Raw genomic sequence first — 26,233 nt, 5'->3', positions numbered from 1 at the left:
GAATTGCATTTTTGAATGGGGGGGGGGGGGGCAAACAGACTACCTACCAAGAAATTGATAATACTCTTGTGCTCATGTGCTTTTTAATTTTATCTTCCAAAACACAACCTTTCCACAATATTCTAATTTAGTGATATTCACCTGCATAAGTTCAGTACAGTATAAATGTCCCAAATATTTTAAATGTTGTATCTGAATATTACAGAAGCGTATTGATGTCACACACACACAAAAATCGCGTTTTTCGGGCTAATATTTTTTCCCCCTGTTTTTCGGACAATTTTTTTCTCTCTGTTTTTAAGGCTATTTTTTCTTTTTTTGAGCTTTTTTTTTTTTTTTTCGAACTCACATGAGAACTTGTGAACAGCAACTGATTTGGCGGATTACTACGGAAGTGTAGTAATCTGCCGCACTGCCACACACAGAAAACAAAAAATCCGGATTTTCAGGCTATTATTTGTTTTCTGGACTAATATTTTTTTAGGATTATTTTTTTCTGTTTCTGGAAAAATTCTTTCTCCGTTTTTTGGCGTAGAATACAATAATTCATGATCAGATACCAGGATTGAAAATTGGGCTAGCGGGGCGGCACAGTGTATCAGATGGAAAGCATTGGCCTCACAGTTCTGAGGACCCTGGTTCAATCCCAGCCCTACCTGTGTGGACTTTGTATCTCCCCTCCGTGCCTGCGTGGGTTTTCTCTGGGTACTCCGGTTTCCTCCCACATGCCAAAAACATGTAACATTAATTGGGCACACTAAATTGGTGTGATTGTGAGTGCGGCTGTTTGTCTCAATGTGCCCTGCGATTGGCTGGAAACCAGTTCAGGGTGTACCCTGCCTCCTCCCAGTTGACAGCCCGCGACCCTTGTGAGTATAAGCGGCTAAGAACATGGATAGATGGATGAAATATATAATACATAGGGTGGAAGATTAAAACTTCAAATGGCCCCTTAAAGTTGTGAAATTTGGGACCAGGTCAAGAATCTCTGGGCCGAAATTGTTGGAACGCAAAACCTCAGCATATCATCTGAGACGACAACGCAAGTGAAGATCCAATTGCACAGGCGCGTTCTCGCTTTTGCTTTCCCTTAGCTGAGTGAAGTACCGGTAGTATTTTTGTGTCGAGAAACTCCCCCCATCACGTTTGCCACACATCAAAGATACGAGGAGCTCATTTCTTCTGATTTTCTCTTTTTTACACTTTGTGTGGCAGTTAAGGGTGTTAAAATGTTCATTTGCATTCTGACAGTCAACGAAGGCTTTGAGTGTTTGGAATAATTGACTAATTTCCTACCCGCTTAATCGCAATCCTGCATAGGGGTTTTTACATGGGGGGTGTCATTGCTGTCGCATAATTATAACGTGCCGAATAAATATTCGCTTTTATACATTCAGTGATACAGTAATACAAAATGAATACAAACAAAGCACTTTATGTCATCTATGCTGTGATGTGTTACTTTTTTCACATTACATGTATAATACATGTAAGCAAATTCAAGCAAAAAAGAAAATTAACTTTATCAATTTTTTTGTCAGATTAGGTTTGGGTTAGATCATTATTCAAAACGTGATTAAATTGTTCTCCACTTTAAAGAATTACGCTGACTCTATTTAATTAAAATATGATCTGATGCATAATTGAAGTGCGGGCTATCGGAACCTTGTTGTACCTTCTCGGTCGCTATGTTTGGGATTGTTCCATTTTCTTCTGCCACACATTTTTTTTTCGATATTATACATAAAGTTTCAAGCGCCGCTTAGTATTTGTCCTCATTCCGCGGCCCCTCCCACTTCTGCTTCTCGATTCTGCTTTTTTTTTATTTTTTTTTATTATCATTGCACATCTAGATCCGCCTCACGGTTCGCGTCTCCCGCTCCTCTGATCTCTCTCGTTATTTTCCGGTGAGGAAAAGCTTGCACGGTAATTATGAAAATATGCAACAAAATATGGCTGAATTTTTCCCTGGCATGATTAGAAAGCCGCATAATCCTTTCCCGAGAGAATACTCGCAGAGCGAAAGCAACGTGGATTTGTTGTCTTGGTTCTCAAGTCATTCAACGGTGCATAAAGTTCTTATCTGTCCATATTTATGACTCTCGTCTGTTTTCTGTATGATGAGAAAATACTGTATTAAGGAACTGTTACATTTTTATTAATTGGGCCACTTGTGCGGCTCTCCTCCACTAATTTACAGAATTAATTCCCCAATTTGATGAAGTGCTGCCTTCACAAATGACTCGTTTACTATTTTATTATGATTACTGTTGGGGCTTGCCTTTCTTTTCAGTATCTGGGCTGCTTTAGTTACACTGTACAAACACACACTGCTTTGTACTATTTATTCATTTTTATTCAACCACATTTCTATATTGCAGAAAGGAAATCTTTTCCAGTAAATCAGCTTCATATACAGTGGTGCCTCGGTTCTCGAACAAAATCCGTTCCAGAAGGCTGGTTGAAAACCAAAACGTTCAAAAACCGAAAGACGTTTTCCCATTACAATGCATGGAAAAGGAAATAATGCGTTCTGAGCCTAAAAAATATTTTTTAAAGCAATTTTTTTTTAGCTTTTCCTGATAGTAAACTGCATAATAGAAATACTTGTATACTTTAAATACTTTATATAATTAAATCATTTATGAAACATATTTATTTTTTGCTTAAAATGTATGCTTTAGCTTAGTAGAGTATGCTAGGCTGGGAGTGCATTGGCGTATCTGGAGCGACTTGGCTCCCAGCCTTGTAAACCTTTTTTTAATTAACAAAAGCGCAGAATAACAAACAAGCAATAATTAGGGGTAAAAAAACAAATTGTTTTTTATTTGCACAGAAAGTACGTCACGTTAAAAAAAATAATAACTTGCAACTAGAGGTGGTGTTAATGGAACAAAAGAAAAAAAGCAATGTAAAACAACAGTTTCAGAGGTCTTTGGTGGGGGTGACTCGCCAATTTTTTTCAATGACTGAATCTAATGTCATTTGTTTCTGCTGTCTTTTAAGCACTTTTCTGAAGTGGCTCATAACAACATTATCAAAACTAGACTGATTGAGGCGCACACCTGCGTCTCATGCGGGCTGATTAGTCTATGTATTTAGATCACCCCGATGACGAATGGTCCCCGCCAGTTCGCTGAGCTTCATGTCCCGTTCCAGCATTCTCGTATCCCTGATCGGCAACCTGTGTGTACCGACCTTCGACCGTTCTCCGGCCAACCTTGTAAGCCTGACTCCTTTGATACTTCTGCCTGCCTTGATCGTTCTCCCGTGTACCGACTCCTGCCTGCCCGCTCACCTGCTCTCTTTGCCCGACCTCCCAACTACCGCTGCTGCACCGGACTGCCTGCTCGATCCCCGACCTCGGCATATAATAAACGTTTCTCCTTGAACTACCTTGCATCGTCCTAGTCCTGCATTTGGGTCCTACTCTCGCTCTGATGGGACGTGACATGTTACATCTTTTCTGATATATATATATATATAAATATATATATATATTTTTTTTTTAAACAATAACAAATCGTCGTGGGTCAGGTGGTCGGGGTGTTCGAATACCGATTTTCGTTTGAAAACTAAAGCAAAAAAATCTCAAAATTTTCGTTCAAAAACCGATTTGTACGAAAACAGAGATGTTCGAACAACGGAGGTACCACTGTATGTTGACTGTGGGCCTATAAACTCCTTTGAGACTTTTTTTGTGATTCAAGGCTTTACAAATAAACATATGACTTGACTAAAACTTCAAGTCATTGGGATAGTACTCGAGTAAGTAAATCTCAAATTAAAGTGGCTCAAAATGTACTAAAACGATGCACAAATTTGACATTTGAAAAATCTCACAGCACACCACTCAACAAAATATGATTTTTACCGTAATTCCCAGCCTACAGAGTGCACCTGATTATAAGCCTCACCCAGTACATTTGTAAAGGAAATACCATTTGGTACATAGCCGTGTAAAAGCCACAAGTGCCCACATTGAAACACAAAATATTTACAAAGAAACACAGTACACAGAGACTTTGACGCTAGCTCCACCGCGCTAACACTAGCACCACCGGGCTAACGCTAGCGCTGTCATGCTAAGAGGGCCAGTTAAAAAAAATGTACTTTTAAAAATCACCGAGACACGTCAGTAACACGCTAGCACAGCGCTAACAGGGCCGGACCGGTAAAAGTCACTTCCTCGGCACATATATTCCACTGGTCTCACTCTTACCTTTTCCGCTTGTGTGCCCCATTGCGACCGTTGGTCGGACCGGAAAAATGCACAAATTAGCCCATCACCGCATAAACCGCAGAGTTGAAAGTGTGTGAAAAAAGTCGCGAGTTATAGGCTGGGAATTACGGTTATTTAAATAATGATGGCACGATGGTTGTACCTTCGGTCATCCAATGGAATATACTTTCAACTGAGTGTAGGGTAATTGGGTTGTAGTCAAAATAGTGGGTTGCCCATGAGCTCATCAGTCGGCACGCTGCCAGCGCACGTGCCCGGTAAAAAACAAAATGACCCCCAACAATAGTGGGTGTATTTGTGTCCCGAGGGAATGAGGTCGTCACATGACTTATGTAGGTTAAATCACAGGTGTCAGAGATATTAGGGCATGGGGGGGTCAAACAAATTTTTGTCACGGCTGTTATGACACATGAAATTTATGGACTAGTTTTGGAATCAGAAATCAAAGGGCATGGGTTTTTCAACTCTTTGTTTGTGCACACAAAAATGCTTGGAATTTCTCAATGTTATCACTTATATGACGAATTGAAATGTTGATACAGATTGTAACAATCATGGAAGTGGCTAGGCATGATTTGAGTTCGCGGGCCACATAAAATCATGTGGCGGGCTGGATCTGGCCTTGAGTTTGACACCCATGTGTTCAGGGGTCAAATCCAGAGGTCGTACAGCACTGGCAAAGAATGGGGACACTCACGCCGCATGCACACGTCACATCGGGAGTTCGAGATGTTGCAGGAGCTGAAAAACGTTACCATGGTCCATCAGTCGGAAAATCATAATCATAATTAATAATAATAATTAGTGAACCTTCGTGTGCAAATCTCAACATGCACGGACATCTCCTTGTTTTCAAGGCTTTTATCCAGAACAAGTGCAGGTGGAATGCACAATTTTGGCCTAAATCGTCACTTTGTGAGGACGGTCTCCTTTATTTAAATTGTACGTGTGCGATTGTATTATAAAATATTCAAATGTGTATTAAAAACAAGTTGTTTTACAGAGATTCTTTTCATGAAGGAAGTGTATTTTTTTAATTGCACAAAGGGGAGCACTCAAGGTCTATTTAATTAATATCTGAATACATGACAGAGATGATAGTATAGTTTTGCTTTGATCACATGCTCCCTTGGTGGAAAATTTACATCCAAACGCCAAGCTTTTCTTTTTTTTTACGTCGATGTGCTGACATCACTGTGCCATCGTAAGGATGTTTTTTTTTTTTTAATATGTATGATGACATAGTGTGGTGTAACGACAATAAACGACTGGGAAGTGTGACGTCAAAGCTACCAGCTGTGCTTGTAAGCGCATGCGCGTGAGCACCCCGACTACAGCGTCTGCTTTGTTGAAAGCGTCGCTGGTGCTCGGGACTTTGGAGTTCCTCCGTTTTTTTTTTGATTAAAAAAACATAATGTAGTAGATTAGGACGATAGCTACACATTCCACATCCTGCTTGTGATTATTTATTTTGTTTGGAGGGGCTCGTTTTGACTGGCGACAAAAGAGGCGAGAAGCTCCTGTATATAAACAAAAGGCAGCGCGAGCTGCTTTTAAGGTGGCACGTCATCGGCTACAGCTGGACCAACAACAACAACAAGAGCGAGCGCAGGCTCCTGGGCCTGCTCGGTGTCCCGGACATGGAAGTCTTCCCTCGGCCTCGTCGGGAGTGAAACTCCTCAAAACGAGCGAACATGAGCGAGGAGGGTCGTTCGTCGTCCGGACGGCAGCTAGTGGCCAGTGAAAGACGGGGCGACTGTCCCTGCCGCTGCCCCCGCTTGACCGAGGAGAGAGGCGAGCTTGCTAGCGAGAAGGGCGACCGCAGGCCCCCCGGTTCTCTTCCCCGGTCCAAATAGTGCCGACGCCGACCGAGGTGCATCATGGAGACGGTGGGTAGGTTCGAGTTCAGCCGGAAGGACCTGATAGGACACGGCGCTTTTGCGGTCGTCTTTAAAGGCAGAAACAGAGAGGTATGCGCTCGTTCTCCGTACAGTAACATCTTTTTACACATCTATATTATATTGCTATAATGTTCGCAATAACATTCGTGTGTTACTCTTTGCAGGAAAACTAGCAATTGTTGTATGTAGTGCCTTGTGGCGGCCATTTGTTGTTTGTTTTCGCGGTGCCACCTTAAGAGGCCTAGCTTTCCGAACAGGGTGTTCTTTAACACAAAAATACATAATCATACATGAGACACAATCACCACAGGGGAAAAAAAACAAACTGACATCACATGAAATGTGACATAACGTCAACCAGACGCCGAAGGTGTTCCCACGTTAACCTCATTTTAGACTTTGTCGCTGTTAGCTTGCGTGTTGCGCGAAAGTCGCTTGTTAACATGTCGAAACGTGTCCTCCAAGATTATTATTATTAAGTCACAAACCGGTATTGTAATCAACAGCCTTTGTGAAACTGGGCGGAACCTTAACACCGTGCGTTATGATAGGCCAGTTGTCATTTTTTTTAAATGCAGAGATGAATAATAACGACCCATCGTAACAGCATCCAACCGGTTTGTCCGTTGTTGTTGGTGTTTTTTTTTTTTTTTTTTTTGTAATTGCACGTTACTGTTATGTTAACTGTACCTGCCCATCACAAGAACATTGCATCAGAACACGGGAAGAGTAACTCGAAAACACTCGGGGTTGTTCCACTTGGCACTGGCGATTATGTAATGTGGTCTGGGACCAACTTTCACGTGGAAGCCCCCCCCCCCCAACCCCCACGGAGGGGGGGAGGAGCAAACAGTTTTCACTCTGTTTGTAACAGAAAACGTGACTAATCTCCAAAGACATTATGCCCGTGTTAACAAAACACAAAATATATGTATATAACTTGGAGGGCGGGCCGTGTTGTCATAAGTTGTGCAGGACACACCCTCTGAAAAACATCTTTTGGTCTTCCGGTTAATGAATGAATAGTATGGAGAAAAAAATAATTCTCGTAATTCATAAACCAGAAAATATTTCAGGTGGACAGTCCACAAATGTACATAATTATGACTCAGTTACCTTTTTTGGTCCTCAAATGTATTGGGACATTTTTAAGATAAGGTCTCCCAATTGTTAATTATCAAAATGTTGATAACTGTGGTTGATAAATCGATTGCTGTACGACAAGCTACGATTAGCTTGATTGTAGTTTTTTGATATGTACTGCTTATGCGTAATTTTTTTTAATTGAATAGATTCCAGGTCAAATGTATATTACACTATCATATTCATTGTAAAATATTCAGAATGTTAGTTGTTTTTTTCTGTCTGACAGATTAAATCCATTCTAAAATCAGTTTGTCAAACTCCATGCTAGTAACTAATTTTTGCAGATGCCATGCACCTTAGTTGTTTTTTTTCTGTCTGACAGATTAAATCCATTCTAAAATCAGTTTGTCAAACTCCATGCTAGTAACTAATTTTTGCAGATGCCATGCACCTCTTGCTGATGTCTCCCATCGTCCTGCACACTTTGTCTTTTAATACCAGAGTCGGGCGACAACGATTGAGCAGATAACTTGAATAATATTGGTAAAAAAAGTTGGAAGAATAATCCCTGCCAAGAAGGTTCGCGTAGATAATTTTCCAATACAGATAAATGCTGCTGCAGACACACTTACCTCTGCATGTACTGTAGAAGTACGTTAACAAGGAGGACAGAGTGATGAAAGATATTTCCACATTCCTGATTTACTCCTCTTAGCTTGCTGCGCTGACCGACTGCTTGTTGATTTCACTGATGCATCCTCGTTGTTTAGAACAAAACACGATAGCCGATTAGCCGACGTTGCTTTCATTATCATTGCACAGTCGTAAAGTTGTTCAACTCCTAGTCACCACCGTATTTGATTGAATCTATGATATCCTTGCGATGTTGTCATGATACTGTGTGGTCATAGGTTTTTGTCTATCTGTGCATTTTTTTTTACCTTTCCTCAAAAAAAATTCGTTTGCGTGCGTTTTCTTCCCGCCAGAAACATGATTGGGAGGTGGCAGTAAAATGTATCAACAAGAAGAATCTGGCCAAGTCTCAGACACTGCTGGGAAAGGAGATCAAAATACTCAAGGTGAGAATAGAACCTTTAGTAATTTAGGATTCCTATTGGACTGATACCAGATTCTTTATGGTAGGAAGATTTAATGCAACAGCATTACAACTACACAGGGACGCGCCTGAGTCTCACGCTAAAGACTTAAAATAATAAAATACAACTTTCATTTTAATGAAGAAAATAGTGCAGAAAAATACAAAAGCGCACTTGGGTGGAATCTGTGACTTATTTAAAAAATAGTGTATTTGTAAGGGGCGGCACAGTGGATCAGCTGGTAAAGCGTCGGCTTCACAGTTCTGAGGACACGGGTTCGATCTCGGCCCCGGTTGTGTGGAGTTTGCATGTTCTCCGGGCACTCCGGTTTCCTCCCACATCCCAAAAATATGCAACATTAATTGGACACTCTAAATTGCCCCTGGGTGTGATTGTAAGTGCAGCTGTTTGTCTCCATGTCCCCTGCAATTGGCTGGCAACCAGTTTAGGGTGTACCCCGCCTCCTGCCCGTTGACAGCTGGGAGAGGTTCCACCACTCCCCGTGACCCTCGTGAGGATAAGCGACCAAAAAAAAAAAAAAGGATGGCTATATTTGTAAGCAAATGTTTTGTAAACCAAATGAAGACCAAACATTGGATATTGTAATCTTTGGTTGCCCTGTGCTCACACCTTGTGATAAAAGACACAGCCATTCTATTTTATTATTGATCAAATATTTTGCTGTTAAAATATGTAAGCTGCAGATTTTATGTGAGTTATACTTGCCGTCACCTAACAATATAGGTTAGGAAAAGTGGAGCTGAATTAATTTAAAGAGTGCCGATGTTCGAAAGGAAGTTCTTTCAGGTCTTCTTGGCCCCATGATGCTTTCAAACAAAGGTTAAGAAAAGGTGGCATCGAGTTTGGGAGAGAGAGAGGGGAAAAAAAGAAAGATCTTTGTTCACAATTATCTGTCATTGTGCTAATTTAAATTTGATATTGTCATGAGTATTGGTGGTGTCAGTGAGTACTCAAGAGTGAAGACTCAGGATAGTCGTATGGGTCAGGAAAAAAAGGTGGTATCGAATGTGCTTAATTATAAAGATCATATTCATTTTGTCAGAAGCTTTTATATGTTTCCTCCCAAAAAATTTTTTGCAAACATTTGGATAAATAATGTGTCCTTCAGTATGAAGATGAACTAAATGGAGAGTACAGTTGGTCGTTAAAGTCAAACTAAGCATGCATTTAAGTAAAAATCAACTAAAAGTCCCTTGTTTTTGCAGGAACTCAAGCATGAGAACATTGTAGCTTTGCTGGACTTTCAGGTATGTAATAATATGCTTATGTGCTGTTTTCACACATAATTATGTCACAGCTTGTTGTGCCAATTTTCCGTCAGTCTGTGCTCACCGTATTGAGCAGATGGGCCGTTAGCCATAGTTGGTGCGGCATGACCCATTTTTCCCCTCATGCAATGCAACAATTTCTGGTTTTCTTATGTTTTTTTTAAACTGGGATGTAGCAGCAAGATGCTGTCTTTTTTTTTTTTTTGTTTTGTTTTTTTAGGTTTCACTTCAGGGTTTTGTACCATGTCAAAGTGTGTCTACCTGCATAGTTCGCTTGATCTATGTTGCGATAGTTCACCAAGTATCATCAGGCATTCTGGCAAAACAGAAATGCCGAGTCATGTTTTTGGAGGCCTAAAAATGTTGCTGAGTGTTAATGTTTACACGTGTCAATTTAAAATAACAGTATTAAGGTCGCTGTTAAGAATCACCAGTCACGGGAGCTTGCAGCCTAGAAACCCACATTGGGTTTCACTGTGACCGTGGCACAGACGCACAGCTGAGACGCAGTCGGGATGACCTGACACGCATCTCGGCTTACGCAGGTGTTGGCCTTTTGGAACACACCGGGCGCGTCTTTAACTGTCAACGTTCATTTGTCACGACTTGATTTTCAAACTGAAGCTTATCGCATATGAGATTTAATGAGAGGAACGTTTTTTTAACGTTTTTTTTTTTTTTTTTTGTGACGCAAGTCGAGCAGGAATGTTGCACTGCATTACAGCGTGTCAACCTTCTTTGAAACACACAAAGCTGGTTTTGTGTGCTCTACAGTTGTTTTTTTATGAGATTCGGAAGATGTTATAAGTTATTTGAATTGTCGGGCTTGTTCAAGTGTGATTATTTGTAGCAGGAGATTTTTTTTTTTTTTTGAGCAGTGGTCATCATGTAAATTAGTTATCAGTAAAGTCATGATCAGTGACACATAAATTTTTCAAACATCCCAGAAGATGATTCATTCTCCTTGGGTTGGGTTTTACACTCCACGCTTCAAGTGAAACAATTACATCATGCGTTTTTCTCAGTTTGGGTATCGGTCATGGCACCATAAGGAGAAAAGTAAAACACAACAAAACCGGATACTCTTTAATTGGAATTCGGTCTCTTTCGAATAAAGATACAAATCATTGTAACTGCAAAATCAATACGCAGAATGTGTTTAGCTTGTCATGTTGCAGCGTTATTTACAACTTTGCAGGGTCAGAGTCAGTCCAGCCTGATAAACTCTAATCTTTCATGTTGTTGTTCCCTGATGTTGACACTTATGTGGTTATGTAAGAGCATTTTGGGCTTGTGTCCATGCAGGTCAATTCGGGTGTTCAGGTAATATAAACACTGGATATTCACATAATTGTATAGTTGAACACAAATAGAAATGGAATCATGTAAGGAGGAAATGGTCATGGTTTAAAGTTGCCGTAAACGTGGACATTCTTGATACCAGGAGGATTAGGAATAACTACAAATGCATAGTGGAAGAAGGAATAAACTGTTGGTGTTGTTTTAGATACAAAAGGAGCATTTTCAGTCTAAATAGGTGACGTCGTCATTCAGGTAAATAAAAACTGTGATTCCGGCTCTGCTAGATAATTTTTAAAAAGACCCAAGGAGCGTGACACTTTTAGACCACAGGTCATCTGCTGCCATGTGATAAGAGTTTGTTTTTACCGAGGCCTCGCGTTCGTTCACACAAAGCTGACGAATGGTGCTTTGAGGGCTGCAGTCATTTAGTCTTGTTGTCGCTAGAAAATGTCTACACACCCGTGATCAACATCATTTCAAAGCTTTCGTCACCATTAAAGTGTTCCATAACGTCTAGAGCTCTATTTAATAAAATAACATGTTTTCAAGATCTTAGTTGAAGACATTTAACATTAGTGTGTTCCTGTGTTCAGAATTTTCCAGTCACATTCCACCTCACCTTAAATGGAAGTCAAACCACAACTGGCAACACCTAAAATGAATTGACATTAACCAAATATAGTTTGGCTGTTCTAGTAGGCTTTTTATCATGGTAGAATGCTGAATGACATGCTTTTCATATGCTTTAGTGAAGCGCTCAGCAACTGCTTTAAATAGTTTCGGGTGTGTGTTTGGTTCATTCTTAAACATGGTCCCATTCCCAGTTACATTCACAAAAAAAGTGACCCTTCGGTGTTACTTTTTGCCACTGTTGGTATAATGATGATTAACACCTATTTACGCTTCTCACGGAGGAGCCACCTGGTGCCTTTATGCTCCATTATTAATGTTGCAAAGCACTCCGCCAAAAAGCTCATTTTGTTTCAATTACAAGTGCGCGCATCAGTGTATGTGTATCCCCTCACTTTTGAAAAAAAAAAAGAAAAACCTTTAGAAATATGTTTTTATCTCAATCATGCAGTGTGTTGTGAGTCACTTAGCCGTTTAGACAGTCTGTCTGAAGAGCCACCTGTTCCTATCTTTGTCTGTCTCTGACACGTTTTCTTTTTCCTCCCATTCCGCTATTCTTATCCCCTCCCCCCTTTAGGAAACTGCAAGCTCAGTGTACCTAGTGATGGAGGTAAGCCTGCATGCGGCCTTTGCCCTTTGTTTGTTCAGTGCTGAGCCGTGTCAGCGTTTGAGCTAAAATTAGGCCTGTCCTCAGGCATCGGGGGGGGGGGGGGGCAGCACCCACATGCGGCTGCATTCAGTACAGTCCAGCTGATTGTGTTTGTATGTTTATCTTGTGCTCTTGTGTAAGAAGGGTGTAATTATAAGAAAGGTCATGAAGAACACCCACAATTATACAATCAAAGTTTATTATTGCAATACTTTTATATCTCCCGCATCTTGATTATAATGCCTTTTCCTAAACTTTATTGTTCTGTTTGTGAAATTTTTATTTTTCATGACCAAAACAACTTTCTCGCAATGACACAGGACATCTGATCCAAACATTTCGGCTATTTTGGGGCCGTACTAAGTGATTTGGAGGGCACAATTTCCTGTATTCAGTCCTACTATTGCTGCAAATAGAAGCATGGCGACTCGTCTAGAATTGCATTTTCCTCTTCAGGAAATCAATGTCGTGGTCCGCCGATGCTCTTTCGTAGCCTCCGAGACACTTAATCACCATGGTTACATGTCACCGTCAAGAACAGTTCAGCTTCAGTTTATCTCAATGGTGTACAGTTTGGACACAACACATTACTTTGTTCATCTTGAAATGTGACTTTAAAATGCTAATTATTCGTTTTATCATTAATGTTTTATGGAATTAACGCATAACCATTGACCAATCATTGCATGGCACCGGCTAATATTGCCCTTTAATTACTGCACCACTGCAGTTTGTACTTCAGTGGCAAGGTGGTGCCGAAAAGAGTACAGAATATACCCATTATTTCGATGTGTGCCGAGCTGAATTCTTCTGCTTGGTGGTGATGGCCGTTCCTCCTAATTCTTTTTTTTCCTCTTCACATTGCAGTACTGTAACGGCGGTGACCTTGCCGACTACCTACACTGTAAGTGAAGTGTATATAGATGCTATTAACAATGAACAGCCATAGGCTGATTTTGTTGTTTTATAGTAAGACTAGCAAAAACACACTGTTGTCTCTCCACAGCAAAAGGCACGCTGAGCGAAGACACCATTCGCGTTTTCTTGCAGCAGATTGCGGGTGCCATGAGGATCCTGCAGGCTAAAGGCATCATCCATCGGGATCTCAAACCCCAGAACATTCTGCTCTCGTACCCACAAGGACGGAAATCCCACTCCAACAACACCTGCATCAAAATTGGTAAAAGAAAAAAAGACTGCTGATATGCATCAAACGCATATATCTTTACTCACAATAGCACCAACAAATAATTGGTCTGTTCCTAACTGACATGCAGACAATGTACCAGACGTTGTAAAGTATATATTTTTTAAATAACAGAAATACTATTGATTATACAGCAACTCTGCAATTCACTGTCTTATCCCCTAAACTCTTTCCACAGCGGACTTTGGTTTTGCCAGGTACCTCCAGAACAACATGATGGCAGCAACTCTTTGCGGGTCACCTATGTACATGGTAATGAGAGCACATGAACACAAGTACATCATAAGCATTTTAAAAAAATGCAAGCAGTTAAAGAATTATCTGCATCATTTAATCAGAATTGATTTTCTTTCTTTTAAGCTTTGGACAATGTTTTCTGCTGTGACCTTTTTAAGAGTGTTCCAAAGCCGAGCTTAAAAAAAAAAACATTGTAAAAATGATGCTTAATCACCTCCTTCGTCTTCATCATGGAAGTCCATAAAAATATTGATGGAAGCTATTTTTTTTCCTTCTTCCCCCGCAAGGCACCTGAGGTCATTATGTCCCAAAACTATGATGCCAAGGCTGACTTGTGGAGCATCGGGACCATCGTGTTCCAGTGCCTGACTGGGAAAGCTCCTTTCCAGGTACACAAGAGACTATTGTGGTAAAATAACACGCCATCATTTTAGGCTCCAGACAAGCTAACTAAAAAAAAAAAAAATCGCCTGAACGGTAAAGTTATTATTGAGCTGAAAAGCAGAGCAAATGTTAGACTTCACCAGGGAGCACATTCCCGACTCCAGAATGTTAATGATGCGAGCTGAACCACCGTTTTGCTAACACGTTTGACATGTCAACATTGAAGGTAATGAAATGTCAGTTCAATAAGTGCTCAAATATTCTCGATGCTGTTAGTTGGTCTATCGGGAATCACTTTGCTGAACTAATTCCAAATATTTTTCTATAAACTAAACTTTTTCATGCTCTATTAAAATCGTATTAAAGTGTGTCTTGTACTTTTTGTAACTTTTTTTCCCTCATCTCTGTCTTCACCTCTCTGACATCACGCTGATATGTATTAAAATGTTTTAGAATGCAAAGAATAGTGCTGAAACTAATTAGCCTTTCTGTCACCTTTAGGCCAGCAGCCCCCAGGATCTTAGAATGTTTTATGAGAAAAACAAGAATCTCAGCCCCAAGTAAGTATAAGTAAAATTGCCATATTATTGTTCTTTTGTATGTAACATAAGTTGTTATTGGAAATCGATTTTTTTGTAAATAAATTAAGGTCACGTTTTGAAGTGAAATACCGTACACATTAAGATGATAATGGCTGCAGATTTCAGTGCATGTGTTGCATGTTTCCATTATTTGACGATCTAAGTCCTTTAAAGTCATCTACAGCACAGAATGATCATGGTGTTCTCTCTGTGCAGCATTCCCAGAGAGACTTCCAGCCATTTGAGGCATCTCCTACGGGGCCTCCTGCAGCGCAATCACAAAGACCGTATGGAGTTTGGTGAGTGCAATTCTCGACGCAAAACTACCCGCATAAGGAAGAAGTCAAATGAGAACAGGAAAACAGCAAGTCTGGTTGGGCAACAGTGATGAGAGCTAATATATTGCAATGCTGTGCATAATTACAACAAACAGTGGTGGAAAGTAAACAAGCGTAGGTGCTCCAAGTGGTCCTATGTATACGGGCAGGACATTTTGTAGAAGTTTTGTTGAACTCACTGTCGCTTGCTAGCTTTCATGTGCACCACCGCAAGAATCCGTTGGCTGGGACGCAAATAATATCTTACTTACAGTTGGCTTCTGTATTTGAATGTGGTTGGGTTTTGTTCTGAGCCTCAGGCTTTGTTTGCCTTTGTGTTCCACCTTTCCATGACACTTTTTTTTGCTCTTATTTAAACAAGCCACGTGATACTTCATCGATCCTTTGCAGGCAGCTGCTTTGTTACAACAGTCAGTTCAGTAAAGGCACATAGATCCATTTTCTAAACCACTAATCCTCATAAGGGTTGCGGGAGTCCTGGATATTAAAGAGAAAAATCATAAAATATACAAAATTAATCTGTTTGTTAACCTATTTTGTCTACAGATGAGTTTTTTGCTCATCCCTTCTTGGAAGCCACAAGTTCGTCCATAAAAAAGAGTAAGTTACCATTTTCCTGAAAAAAAAAATCAGATTCTATTTGAATGTTGTGATTGTTGAATTTCTGCTAGACAGAAGTAAAAATGTAACACAGTAAAGTAAAAATGGAAAACGGTTATCTTGTTCCTGTTTTTCCTCCTAGCAACTCCAACGGTAACAATGACCTGCTTTCCCAGTTCCGCCTCAGCCAGCTCTTGCAGCAGCTCCTCCACCTCGCACCTGGCCTCTCCACCGGTTTGTGTTTATCAAATCTTCAGTGTATCACCCCATCTGTGCGTAAATAATTAACAAAGGTCTTTATGGTGCCAAGAGGCCACCCAGGTCCACACCTAATTAATCCTCCCTCTTATTTGCATCTTCGCTCTATTGTTGTGTTGTCTCCGTCCATTGTTGGGTTGTCATTTGTTCAATTTTGCTCACTTACTTCCCTGCCTCTGCAGCAATCTCTCGGCGATGCGCAACATTTGCGTGCCAAAGCGCTGGCCTCCCCCACCCAGGAGGCCACCGGGTTTCTCCTCAAAGATTCATCCGGAGGAGGCGGCAGCAGCAAAAACTCCTCCTCCTGTGACACGGACGACTTTGTCATTGTGCCCGCTCACTTCAACCGTAAGCGAGTGCAAGACACTTGGTTTTCATTCGGATGTCCATTAACCCACCACAGCACCTTAATTGTACAAATAACAGATAATAGAAGTATAAGATTACCTATAAATGTATAAGATATGTGGTTATCTCCTGCAGCGGCTGAGCTGACGAGTGAGAGTAAAATGCTGCAGGACAGTCTAATGAACAGTGGGTAAGAAGAAGCTTGTGACTTGTTTTGATAAACAATTATTACCTCGAAGTGGAATGTTCATGAAGTAGCGTGATCTCTTTTCGCATAGTAAATACTTTACTTTTCATCCTGTTTGTCAAGCTCTCTCCTGATTTCTGCCGGTTTGTGCGGCCAAGCCAAATCGCCTCCACATTCGCCCTCCTACAGTGGCTCCCCCAGTCGTGTCAGGTAACAACAGCACAGAGTTGAATTTTCTCTCGAGTAATGTCATTTCATTATTTAGAACGCAATTAAGCTAAGTATTGGGCTACAAAATGATCCTGAAATGTTGGACATTAAAGTTAATCAAGCCAGAGGAATGCCTTTAAAATGGTAACATTCTCAATTGTAGTTCTGTTGCTGATAATGTATTTTGTCAAAGGTAGATATGCATGAGTTTTTCACAACTAAACCAATGGATGGAACACAGTGTTGGTGTGAAATTTGTTCTTGGCAACAGTTCAAAATGTTGCATCATTACTAACCCACAAAGCCTTCTGTCTTATGTCATAATTTATATGAAGCTTTTTTTTATTATTATTTATTTATTTATTTATTTATTTTTTAAATCTTCCTGGCAGGCCCAGTGAGTCCTCAGGGTGTAACTATGCAGGCCCCGGGGGCAACCACGGTCACTCCCTGCCCATCCCAGTTCCCACTCAGGTGCACAACTACCAGCGTTTGGAGCAGCAATTTTATACAACAAAACAAGATGGCTCGCCCCGGTGTGTATCTCCAAACACATTGCGATTGCGTGTATTGCTATCCACGGGTTTTAACTTGACTGAACTTCATTAGGCTCTCCACTCCGGTACACCGTTGCAGCAGTGGAAGTCCATTGGGCTTTGCGAGGACTGGGCCTTCTCCACCTTACGGAACAGTGGCCACCACCCGAAGGCTCTCACTGGGAGGAGCGAGACCGTTTCAGTATTCCCCTCAAGGTAGCTGAAAGGCTTTTAGTTTTCTTTCCCTCACCTTAACTACTCTAATTATAGTATGATGTATTACCTAACTCTAATGGCAGATTTTTGGGCTTTTTTTTAGTAGTTAATGAGGCACTCACTCAAAGATGCTTTTTCCCTCTCACTATGTAAGAATCAATAAAATGCCTTACAAAAAAATAGCAAAAAATATACCTCCATTAAAACAATAAAGTACGAGAATTTAACATCTTACTATTGTGTAACTCTTGGGGAAAAAAAGTATTTTTTTTATCATATGTATATAATTATTATTATAAATTCATTCCCTCATTGTTGACCTTTAAAACTGTAGATTATCATATTAATTTCATGGTAGATAAGTGCGTTCTAGAAATAGTGACTGGAAAGAGTTATCATCTGCCAGTGCTCACTGCGAACCGCGTGAGACCATATGAATTTTTTTTTTGTTGAACGTGTGCCATTTTTCCACATATAATTAAGTAAATGTAATTATTTCTGAGTCATTCTTTGATGACATGAACAAATGTCATCACCGTCTCCCTCCTGCTGCCTCAAAATGGACACCCGAACTAGACGGGAATTGCCGAGTGCTCTATTTGTCCTGTTTGATAAGTTATTGTTATACTGCCAAATGTCCATCTTGGAAATCATTTGACCTCCCCCCCCCACTTGCAGGGGCTCAGCATGCTGAATCCAGGCCAACTGCTCAGAAGCACTCCCCTGTTGCCACGGGATTGGGGACACGGCTCCACAGTGCCCCCTGTCTCTTGGAATGTACCACTGGCGGTGGCAGACAAAAGATCAGAAAACAGCACTCAGATCCAGTAGTGGTCCCCACGGCAGGCCTAATGACTGTTCGTCCGCTGCATTCTTCCCCCCGCCTAAGTGATCTGATGCAGCGAACCCCACTGCCCACCATCTTGGGCTCCCCCTCTAGGGTGAGTCATTTTTGTGTGTCTTTTATGGTTCACACAATATAAATAGTAGCACACCGTGTAAATAGTTGCTCTCTCATGCCTCTTGTCGCAGGCTATGCCTCCATTTGAATTCCCCAAACCCCCCAGCTCTCCAAACCTTGTCAACTTCCTGACACAGCAGGGATTGGTGGTAGGCTCTCCCAACAGCAGGACTGTGCAAATGGAGCCCAGAGACGCTGGACAGCCAGCGCCCACATCATGCCCTCAGCCTTCACACTGCATCCACAGGATGAATGAGGATACCAGGGGATTTGGAAGGTGAGGGGTGGAATTCCGATCATTTTTGGCCCATTTTTCCGCTACTGAGAGGCAATAGGCAGAGAACGTAATACAAGTTTTAATTTTTCACTCTTGCATGATTAGCCAAATAATAAATTACAGTGGGGTCTCTAAAGGCAAGTGCCTCAAATTTGTTTTGATTTCCAAGAAAATTAGGGGTGCATTTTTATGTTAAGCAGGACCTCAGTGTACCTCACAAGAGCTCAGTTCAGTAAGAGTCATAGTCATTTTGAGGAATTATTTCACCCACATTCCAATACAGACACCAACCTAAGAAAGATGAGATGATAAAATTAGAAATATTCAACAGCTATGTGAAATAAACAGACTCGCAAACCAGTAAAACAAGCACTGTGTAAATTCAATGTTTTCACACAACACAGGTAGGGCAATTACATAACATCTTTGTCTATCACCAATAAAGCTTCACATTTTAGGAGATGCTTAATTTATTTATACACTTGCAGAGCAGGCAAACAGCGTGTTTTATATAACAGGGAGGCTTTTTTTTTACTTAACAGTCCTTAAATGAATTTGTAAAACCATGCAAAAAGTAATTTCCGCAGTATACTAGCTACACTCAAGTGTCAAAGCTCTCACGCTGTGTGTTCCAGATCTCAGAGCGCCGGCCTCCTGTCCGACATGTTGCTGATGGCAGCCTTCGGAACAGGCGGCCCAGTGAGTGACCGAGGCAGTACAGAAAACCTGGTCTGTGAGAAAGCTATAGACATAGCAGGTATGTCTTTTCAGCGCTTTAAGGTAATCTTCTATGATTAAGCTTCACGAGAGGCTCATTCTGGGACCACGCCACCCCTTTCAAATTATGTTCTCTAGGGCCCTCAGGTGCCATTCTATGTCCTGCACCGGGGTCGTGCAGTCCAGCACAGGTGGTCTTCACCATCGGCTCCCCTCCTAGTAGCAGCACCCCGCCTCAAGCCTGCAGGCAGAGGAAATACTCAGGTAACACCAACTTATAAATAATGTGGGATGGATACGAGGGACATGTGACTCATCTCTGTGGCTTTTAGACTCATTTTGCAGCCCAGGTTTTGTGCAATCAGCATCATAGCATGTAGCATCACCATGGAAAATAATAGGAGGAAAAAAATCTTTTCTCCCAAGATGTGGTCTGACCTGAATTACTGACATTTTAACAATTCTCACTGTGATATTGTTAGCCATTGGTAATATTAATCCGCAATCTTTAATTGTCAGTCTTGATTTAAATGACTTCCAAGGTGTCTTTTTGATGTCTGGAAACTGTTCAGTGATTCAATTTGAAAAATGGCAGATTTTTTTTTTTCGTGAATAACATTTCTATCTCGACGGCTTCCCTCTGCAGGCTCATTTGCGTCAGTCAGTCCTGCAGGCTCCTTCACCAGCCGCTATCCCCAGACAGCCACCTACGGCGACGGCTTTGAGCCATCTTCCAGCCCTCGTTACAATTTCTTTGATCCCATCACGGCCAACATGGGCGGACGTATAACCTTCGAGGCCCCCGAGCTGCCTGAAGAGACCCTGATGGAGGTGAGATAAATGCTTTATTACAGAACTCAGAAAAGTGGCAGAAAAGGGAAGTCTTGGGTCCTGTGCAGCTGTAGATCAGCTCCAAACAAAAATAGAAGTGTAGACCTATTGGAAGAACAGAACAAAAGGGGTCAATGTGTGATAAGAGTGAACTTAATGCCGTGATCAGTCCACAATGTACTTTAGTGGCATGCCGTGTCCTCAGTTTTAAGTGCTCACATCCTTTGTCCTCGTGTGTGTGTTTACTGTCTGGGAGTGCAGCAGGAGCACACAGACACCGTGCAGAGCCTGCGCTTCACGCTGGATTTCGCTTGCTGTCTAATGGAAGTGGCCGGGGCCCGTGGCATCACATTGATGGGGGTCCCGTTTGATGCTGCTCACCCCCACTCCTTGCAGCAGCAGAGTCTTGTGGCAGATCAGATAAGCTCCCTGAGCCGCGAATGGAGGTAAGGCCGCATCATCCCCGCGCTTCACCTCTTTTGTTGGAGGCAAAAATGTTGTTCTGAGGGCTTGTTGCCGATTAATAATAATTGAAAATTAACCTTGGAGATACAAAGGATGTTTCACAATGTGCAAATGAGCATTCATTGGGGTTTACTGCCATACATTTTTTCCTGTAAAAGCCCCTCCCCCAGGTTGTTCAGCTCAAGTTCCATTTTGTATTGGAAAAACACTTGAATAGAAGAGACGTTAAAGCCAATCATAAATCTCTGCATAACTCAATCACAAGTTTTGGGTGACCAAATCACTTGACAAGTTCACATATTAGCTTATAGTACTGTAAATATAGACAAATGGGGTCTTAGTGACCTTTAAGTGTTTTTCCATTTTACAGTGGAACGTAGCATCGGAGATCTCAATAAATTTGAATATGATTGAAGTATAGATTTATGTCAGTAGTTCAATTAACAAGTTGAACTCATAGACTCACTACACACAGGGCAAAATATTTCATGATTTCATGTTTTGAGAATATTAATATATATTTCTACAATTGCAATGAATATGAGCAAAATTCACTGATTCAAGAAATTAGAATGCAGCCTTAAGGAACAATCAAAATGCTTTCATGAAAAAAAGGGAATTAGGTTTCAATAAGCTTCTGAAAAGTATTTTACTGTGTTTAAAGAACTGGTGAGTTTCAATTTTTGAATTGCAATAAACGAACTTTTTTGATGATTTTCAAAAATTTTTAGCTCCACCTGCAATATGGTTCACTTCTCTCTCTTGGCTCTGCTCATTACAGTATGGCTTAGTCAAGAGTCAATTGAAAAATGAATTTTCAAAAAATAAATGGGGGGGGATGACAAATGCAATGAAAGAAGATGAACTGCAGGAAATTTGGACAATAGATTATTGATTATTATTGCATTAAGTAAAAGCATGCGTCATGAAAATATAATCATGGTGATACTTAATCCTGTCTGTCACTGTCTCACCAGCCACGCGGAACAACTGGTTCTGTATCTTAAGACTGCAGAACTCTTGTCTACTGCCATACAAACGGCCATGGAGCGAGTGAAACAGGGCAAACTTTACCCGTCGTCTACAGTCAAACAAGGTACAAGCCGCTTGTTCTCGGGAGGACCTCCCGTGTGATTATTGGCCCAAACTAGCGGCACGTAAATCAAATGATCTGTCATTCGCAGTTGTGAGGAGGCTGAATGACTTGTACAAGTCCAGTGTGGCATCCTGTCGCTCTCTCAGCACTCGACTGGAGCGCTTCTTTTCCAAGAAACACAGACTGATGGACAAAATCACCTCCATTACGGCTGAAAGGCTACTCTTCAGTCACACCGTGCAGATGGTAAGGCAGGAAATAAGACCTTTATGTCAAATGTTATCATGATTTTATTAATTTTCATTGTTAAAAGTCATAAATATTCGATTAGCGACTCTGTAGCATACCAAATTTTGGCACACCAAACCTTGTGCACCTTTTGCGCTGCACAGTATCTTTTAGTGGTTCCACAACTTAAGATTTTTTTTTTTTACTTAACACTGTCTTGAAGGGTGAATTGAGTTTGATTAGTCACTTTTTTTTATCCAGTAACATAATTGGGGGGGGGGTGGGCACTGTAGGAGGGAATACTTTGCAATCTATATCCAGGTATAATGGACACATCTGACATCCAATTTACACAGAACATACCTACACTTAAGAACACAAGAGCATCGAGGTTGATTACGCTCGATGGTGTAGTTGTATTTCCAGCCAGAGGGGGGAAAAAAAAAAATCCTCTCACTCGGTATGTTTGCCGTTGGGACAGCCAGGTCACATGAGTTCGTTCTCTGCCCATCACTGCATAGCGGCCATAATAATCACGGACCTCTTCATGTGGGGCGTACTAATTCCCTCCTCTCAAAGGAGAGTGTGGGTTACTTCTGATCCTGCTTGAACCTTTTATTGCTCCTCACGTACTTCCCAAAGCTGTTGATTAAGAAATTGAAGACAATTCAGTTCAGTTGAATGACTAACTTTATTTGTCACACTCATATGGGGCTGCAAGTTGCTCTGCCGGTGTGACGCTCTGAGCGCTCCCCAGTCCTGAAAAGTCTCCTTCTGATGAATGTGCATGCGTTACTAACAGGGGAACTCTGGGTACGTAGCAGATGCTTACTGGGAAATCTCCCGGTCTTAGTTCCCTTCTTCTATATCGAGGGAGCTAACACACGTTATAACCTAACCTTAAAACAAAAGTTGATTTTTAAAAAAAAAAAAAAAAAAAAAAAGACATACAAATATATGTATGTTCGCTGTGTTCGTCTTTCTGAGACGTCCGTAGCGAACATGAACACTCAGCGACAAGTTATCGAATGGCACATGTTGAAGCATGGATGGGGATGTTTCAGACTGGCCGGAAGTTTACAAAATATAGACGCGTGTGCATTAATTTACACGCATGCACATTCCTCACAAAGAGAATTTCCAGCACAGGGAGCGCTCAGATCTTCACACCGGCTCCTGAAGTCAAAAATTTTATTAGGGCTGAGTTGATATCCAACTCTCGTTGCTCACTGATGTCACAAATGTTATGAGGACTCACAGCTAGACATGACAGAAATACACTTGCTAACTTTGGCTTACTCTTTTGCTCCGCTTTAGTGCTGCACACTGCAGTAGTGTCATTTTTCCACAAAGCAAATATACCAGACACTTGTTCTCTATTTTGGTCGTTTGTTGGAGTTTATGATGCAGCTTTATTAAATTGAAAGCAGACAACCCCAAAGCAAACTCGTCTTGTCGTTCCATTGATGTTTTATGCCACATTTCCTCGTGAGAGTTGCATGTGAGCCGGTTCCTATTCCCACTGACTTTTGGAGAGGTGGGACAGACCTCGGTCGGACATTGTTTGCAGCCAATAATATCAGGGTGGTGGTGTCGTTGAGGTTTCTCATGTATGTCATGGTAAATTTCAATGAATTTGAAGTGCTCTGGAAGGAAAGAAAATGCAATATTTATTCAGGAAAGCCTCAGCCAACATGTAAAAAGATTTAGAGCTTCTTTACTTTCAGGTAGATGCATGGATCAGATAAGTGTGGTCATGTTGTGCAATTGTAAACGGACTTGTCCAAGGAGTAGCCCCACGTGTTTCTCAAAGTAACCTGGGATAGGCTCCAGCTCACCTCTGACTGAAAACTGATGGATGATGGACAAAATCTAGACGGAACTGATTATGAGTATTGTGACATTAGGTTCAGTCTGCTGCTCTAGATGAGATGTTCCACCAGGGGGAGGCATCGATCCATCGCTACCACAAAGCTCTCCTGCTGATGGAGGGCCTCACAATGCTTCTCACTGAACAGGAAGACATTCTCAGCGTTAGCAAATGTAAGTCAAATGTCGGTGCAAAATAGTCACCCCCTCCTTTCCTTTCGTCGCAGATCACTCTAGTCCCTCCTCTCTGCGTGCAGGTAAAGAATGTATCGAGCGGCGCCTCACAGCCTTGCAGTCCGGGCTCTGTGTTTGAGAGCCCCACCGCGATGTCACCCATCGGCTCATTACCGACGAACTTCATCTCAGCGCCTCACATCTCGCCATGCGTCGCATTCACAAGACCCCTCAAAAGTTACATCTCGAACTTCAGACAGCAAAGTCTCTTTCACTGCACCCGGAACTGATGGTGGACGTGATGCACCTCAACTGCATCCCGACCTACGTGAGAGAACGTGCGACCGAGTTTAAGATGTCCCCACAGCAGCCCCGTTTGGGGCAACATGCAGAAGCAGTTATGGCCAAGCAGTCATACCTGTACGTAGACCCACCCACGCCCAGTACTCATCATGACACACATTTTGAAGATGGACCAGTCCCTGTGCAGCGGACAACTTAACAAAACCGTGCGTGGTTCATCTTTATGGAGGTACAGTAGACATGTTGAAGAAAGCTGGAAGTAGTCAACCATCATTCTCATTGTATTATGTGTGTTCACATTATACCACTTTTGTGCGTTTGCTTCAAACCAGTTAATCACTTGCTTGCGACAGTGTACATAACATTGCTACAACCGGAGAAGAATTTCTCCCGTGATGACCTGAAGCCTTTTTATAATATGTTTGATTTTCGCTCCCTCCACTGTAAGGAGTTTGGTTTGACACTTTATGGACTCGCTTTTAATAAGGAACGCGGCAAGCGAGGCAGCAGATGTGTTGCTTTCCAACACCGCATCGAGCGGGTCCAAAATGGCGGCGGAGGCGCCGCCAGCACCGCTGACGGTTATCGCGCTAACTCCGCCCCGCTAACCTAACGATGTTTGTCTTGTGTACAGTCCTTCATCATCCCCTCGCTTTATTCTGTATTTTGTTTTTGCAGCATTATATCTTATCAATCATGAATCATGGCGGTGTTACGCAAGTATAATCAAAAATGCGAATGTATAAGACCGGAGAGAAGCCGCGTCAACATCACTCAATGTTGGGCTGCTCGGCGGCACGCGCCTGAATGTTTTTGCACTGTTGGAGTACTGTACAGAGTGGAACATGCCACACGTCAAGTATTTTGTTTGTTTGATATGCTTTGACTGATGAGCTCATTTCTATTTCTGCTGCCACGCTACATACGTAGTGTAGTTGTGTCATAGTTGTGTGTTAGGTGTGAGAGTTTTCATTAACAGAGGGATGCTGTGAACATTAGTCTTTTAAAAAATACAGAAAAAGCTTTACAGTGAGGAAGGTTTTTAAAAAATATATATTTTGCTTCAGAGTAGTCAGTAGGTGACAATTCTGTCTTCATTTTGAAACGTGCTGATTTGGAGTGATATTGTTAAATATTTGGTCTGAATTATTATTTTGTGTTATTGAGCTTGAGACATAACCCTGAATCCCAAACTTTTAACAATTCTCCTCAGTTGTGGCCCAGCGGAGATTGTCTGCGTGTTGCCTGCGTTCCAAGGTGTACAGTGTTGTGTGCATGCTTGCATGTGTGGAAAGCCTTGCTTGAGATTTATGACTGACAACTGGGGAGAAAAACAAATAACTATTAATTATGACTCCGACACAATCTCACTTATCCTGATGAAATGGAAAGATCCGCTGAAAAGGTTCCCTCTTATTACGAAGGAGTAGGGCCACTCCCCCCCCCCAAAAAAACAATCCTGAGAATGAAATTGAAAATAGCAAGAATAAAGTTGTAAAAACACAAATGTAATTTTCGGTCCCAGCAAATTGTGATAGTGCAAGAATAGTTTAAACCCATTTTGCTTGTATCGTAGATCTGCATTATTTTTTTCCATATCACAATTCTAAAGTTGTATTATGGTGAGCAATTTTAACATTTTGCAATAACACCCTATGAAATTATTACCAGTCTGAAACAGATGGCATTTGCTGATTAGAATTACTTCATTCTTGTTTTTAAAAAAAAAAAAAAAAAATCATAATGCAACATTATTCTGTCAACATTACAATTTCATTCTCGTCATGTTACATTTTCTTTTTTGAAATATTGTCTTCATTGTCCTGGCAATATTACTTCTTTGTCACTTTGTAATAGCTTTTTGTACATATTGTACTTGTCTCTCATAATGTCAAAAAAATTGCATAACTTAATAACATTTTTTTCCTAACATCCTTCCAACCAAGCATTGTTAGGATAAATTGCTTTTAGAAATAAGGTGAGAAGCTCGGTCATCCGGGAGGGGCTCGGTGT

General features: G+C 41.3%; 1 protein-coding gene across 1 annotated transcript; it reads left to right on the top strand.

Annotated features, from left to right (window-relative positions):
* Positions 1–5,553: 5,553 nt before the first annotated feature.
* ulk1b (unc-51 like autophagy activating kinase 1) lies at positions 5,554–25,664 on the top strand. The gene is made up of 27 exons (XM_061801417.1): positions 5,554–6,213; positions 8,217–8,309; positions 9,554–9,595; positions 12,126–12,158; positions 13,065–13,101; positions 13,204–13,377; positions 13,583–13,656; positions 13,929–14,030; positions 14,527–14,585; positions 14,823–14,905; positions 15,491–15,544; positions 15,687–15,778; positions 15,985–16,150; positions 16,286–16,340; positions 16,461–16,547; positions 16,940–17,083; positions 17,157–17,299; positions 17,978–18,240; positions 18,332–18,537; positions 19,173–19,294; positions 19,393–19,518; positions 19,901–20,085; positions 20,347–20,531; positions 21,528–21,646; positions 21,735–21,892; positions 23,782–23,917; positions 24,001–25,664. Exons 1-27 carry the CDS (start codon positions 6,124–6,126, stop codon positions 24,054–24,056), a joined length of 3,084 nt encoding a protein of 1,027 aa, XP_061657401.1. The 5' UTR covers positions 5,554–6,123; the 3' UTR covers positions 24,057–25,664.
* The last annotated feature ends 569 nt before the right edge of the window (positions 25,665–26,233 follow it).

This window comes from Syngnathoides biaculeatus, chromosome 17 (assembly GCF_019802595.1).
Source record: "Syngnathoides biaculeatus isolate LvHL_M chromosome 17, ASM1980259v1, whole genome shotgun sequence".
In the NCBI taxonomy this organism is placed as follows: domain Eukaryota; kingdom Metazoa; phylum Chordata; class Actinopteri; order Syngnathiformes; family Syngnathidae; genus Syngnathoides; species Syngnathoides biaculeatus.
The sequence above is the reverse complement of the archived record's forward strand: the minus strand, read 5'-3'. Positions and strand labels throughout refer to the sequence as shown.

Bases quoted from the DNA above. Each gene is read 5' to 3' on its own strand.
- ulk1b (XM_061801417.1), top strand. From the start codon at position 6,124: ATGGAGACGGTGGGTAGGTTCGAGTTCAGCCGGAAGGACCTGATAGGA. The intron at 18,241-18,331 runs GTGAGTCATTTT...CTCTTGTCGCAG, and splicing joins TCTTGGGCTCCCCCTCTAGG to GCTATGCCTCCATTTGAATT. The intron at 21,893-23,781 runs GTAAGGCAGGAA...TTGTGACATTAG, and splicing joins TCAGTCACACCGTGCAGATG to GTTCAGTCTGCTGCTCTAGA.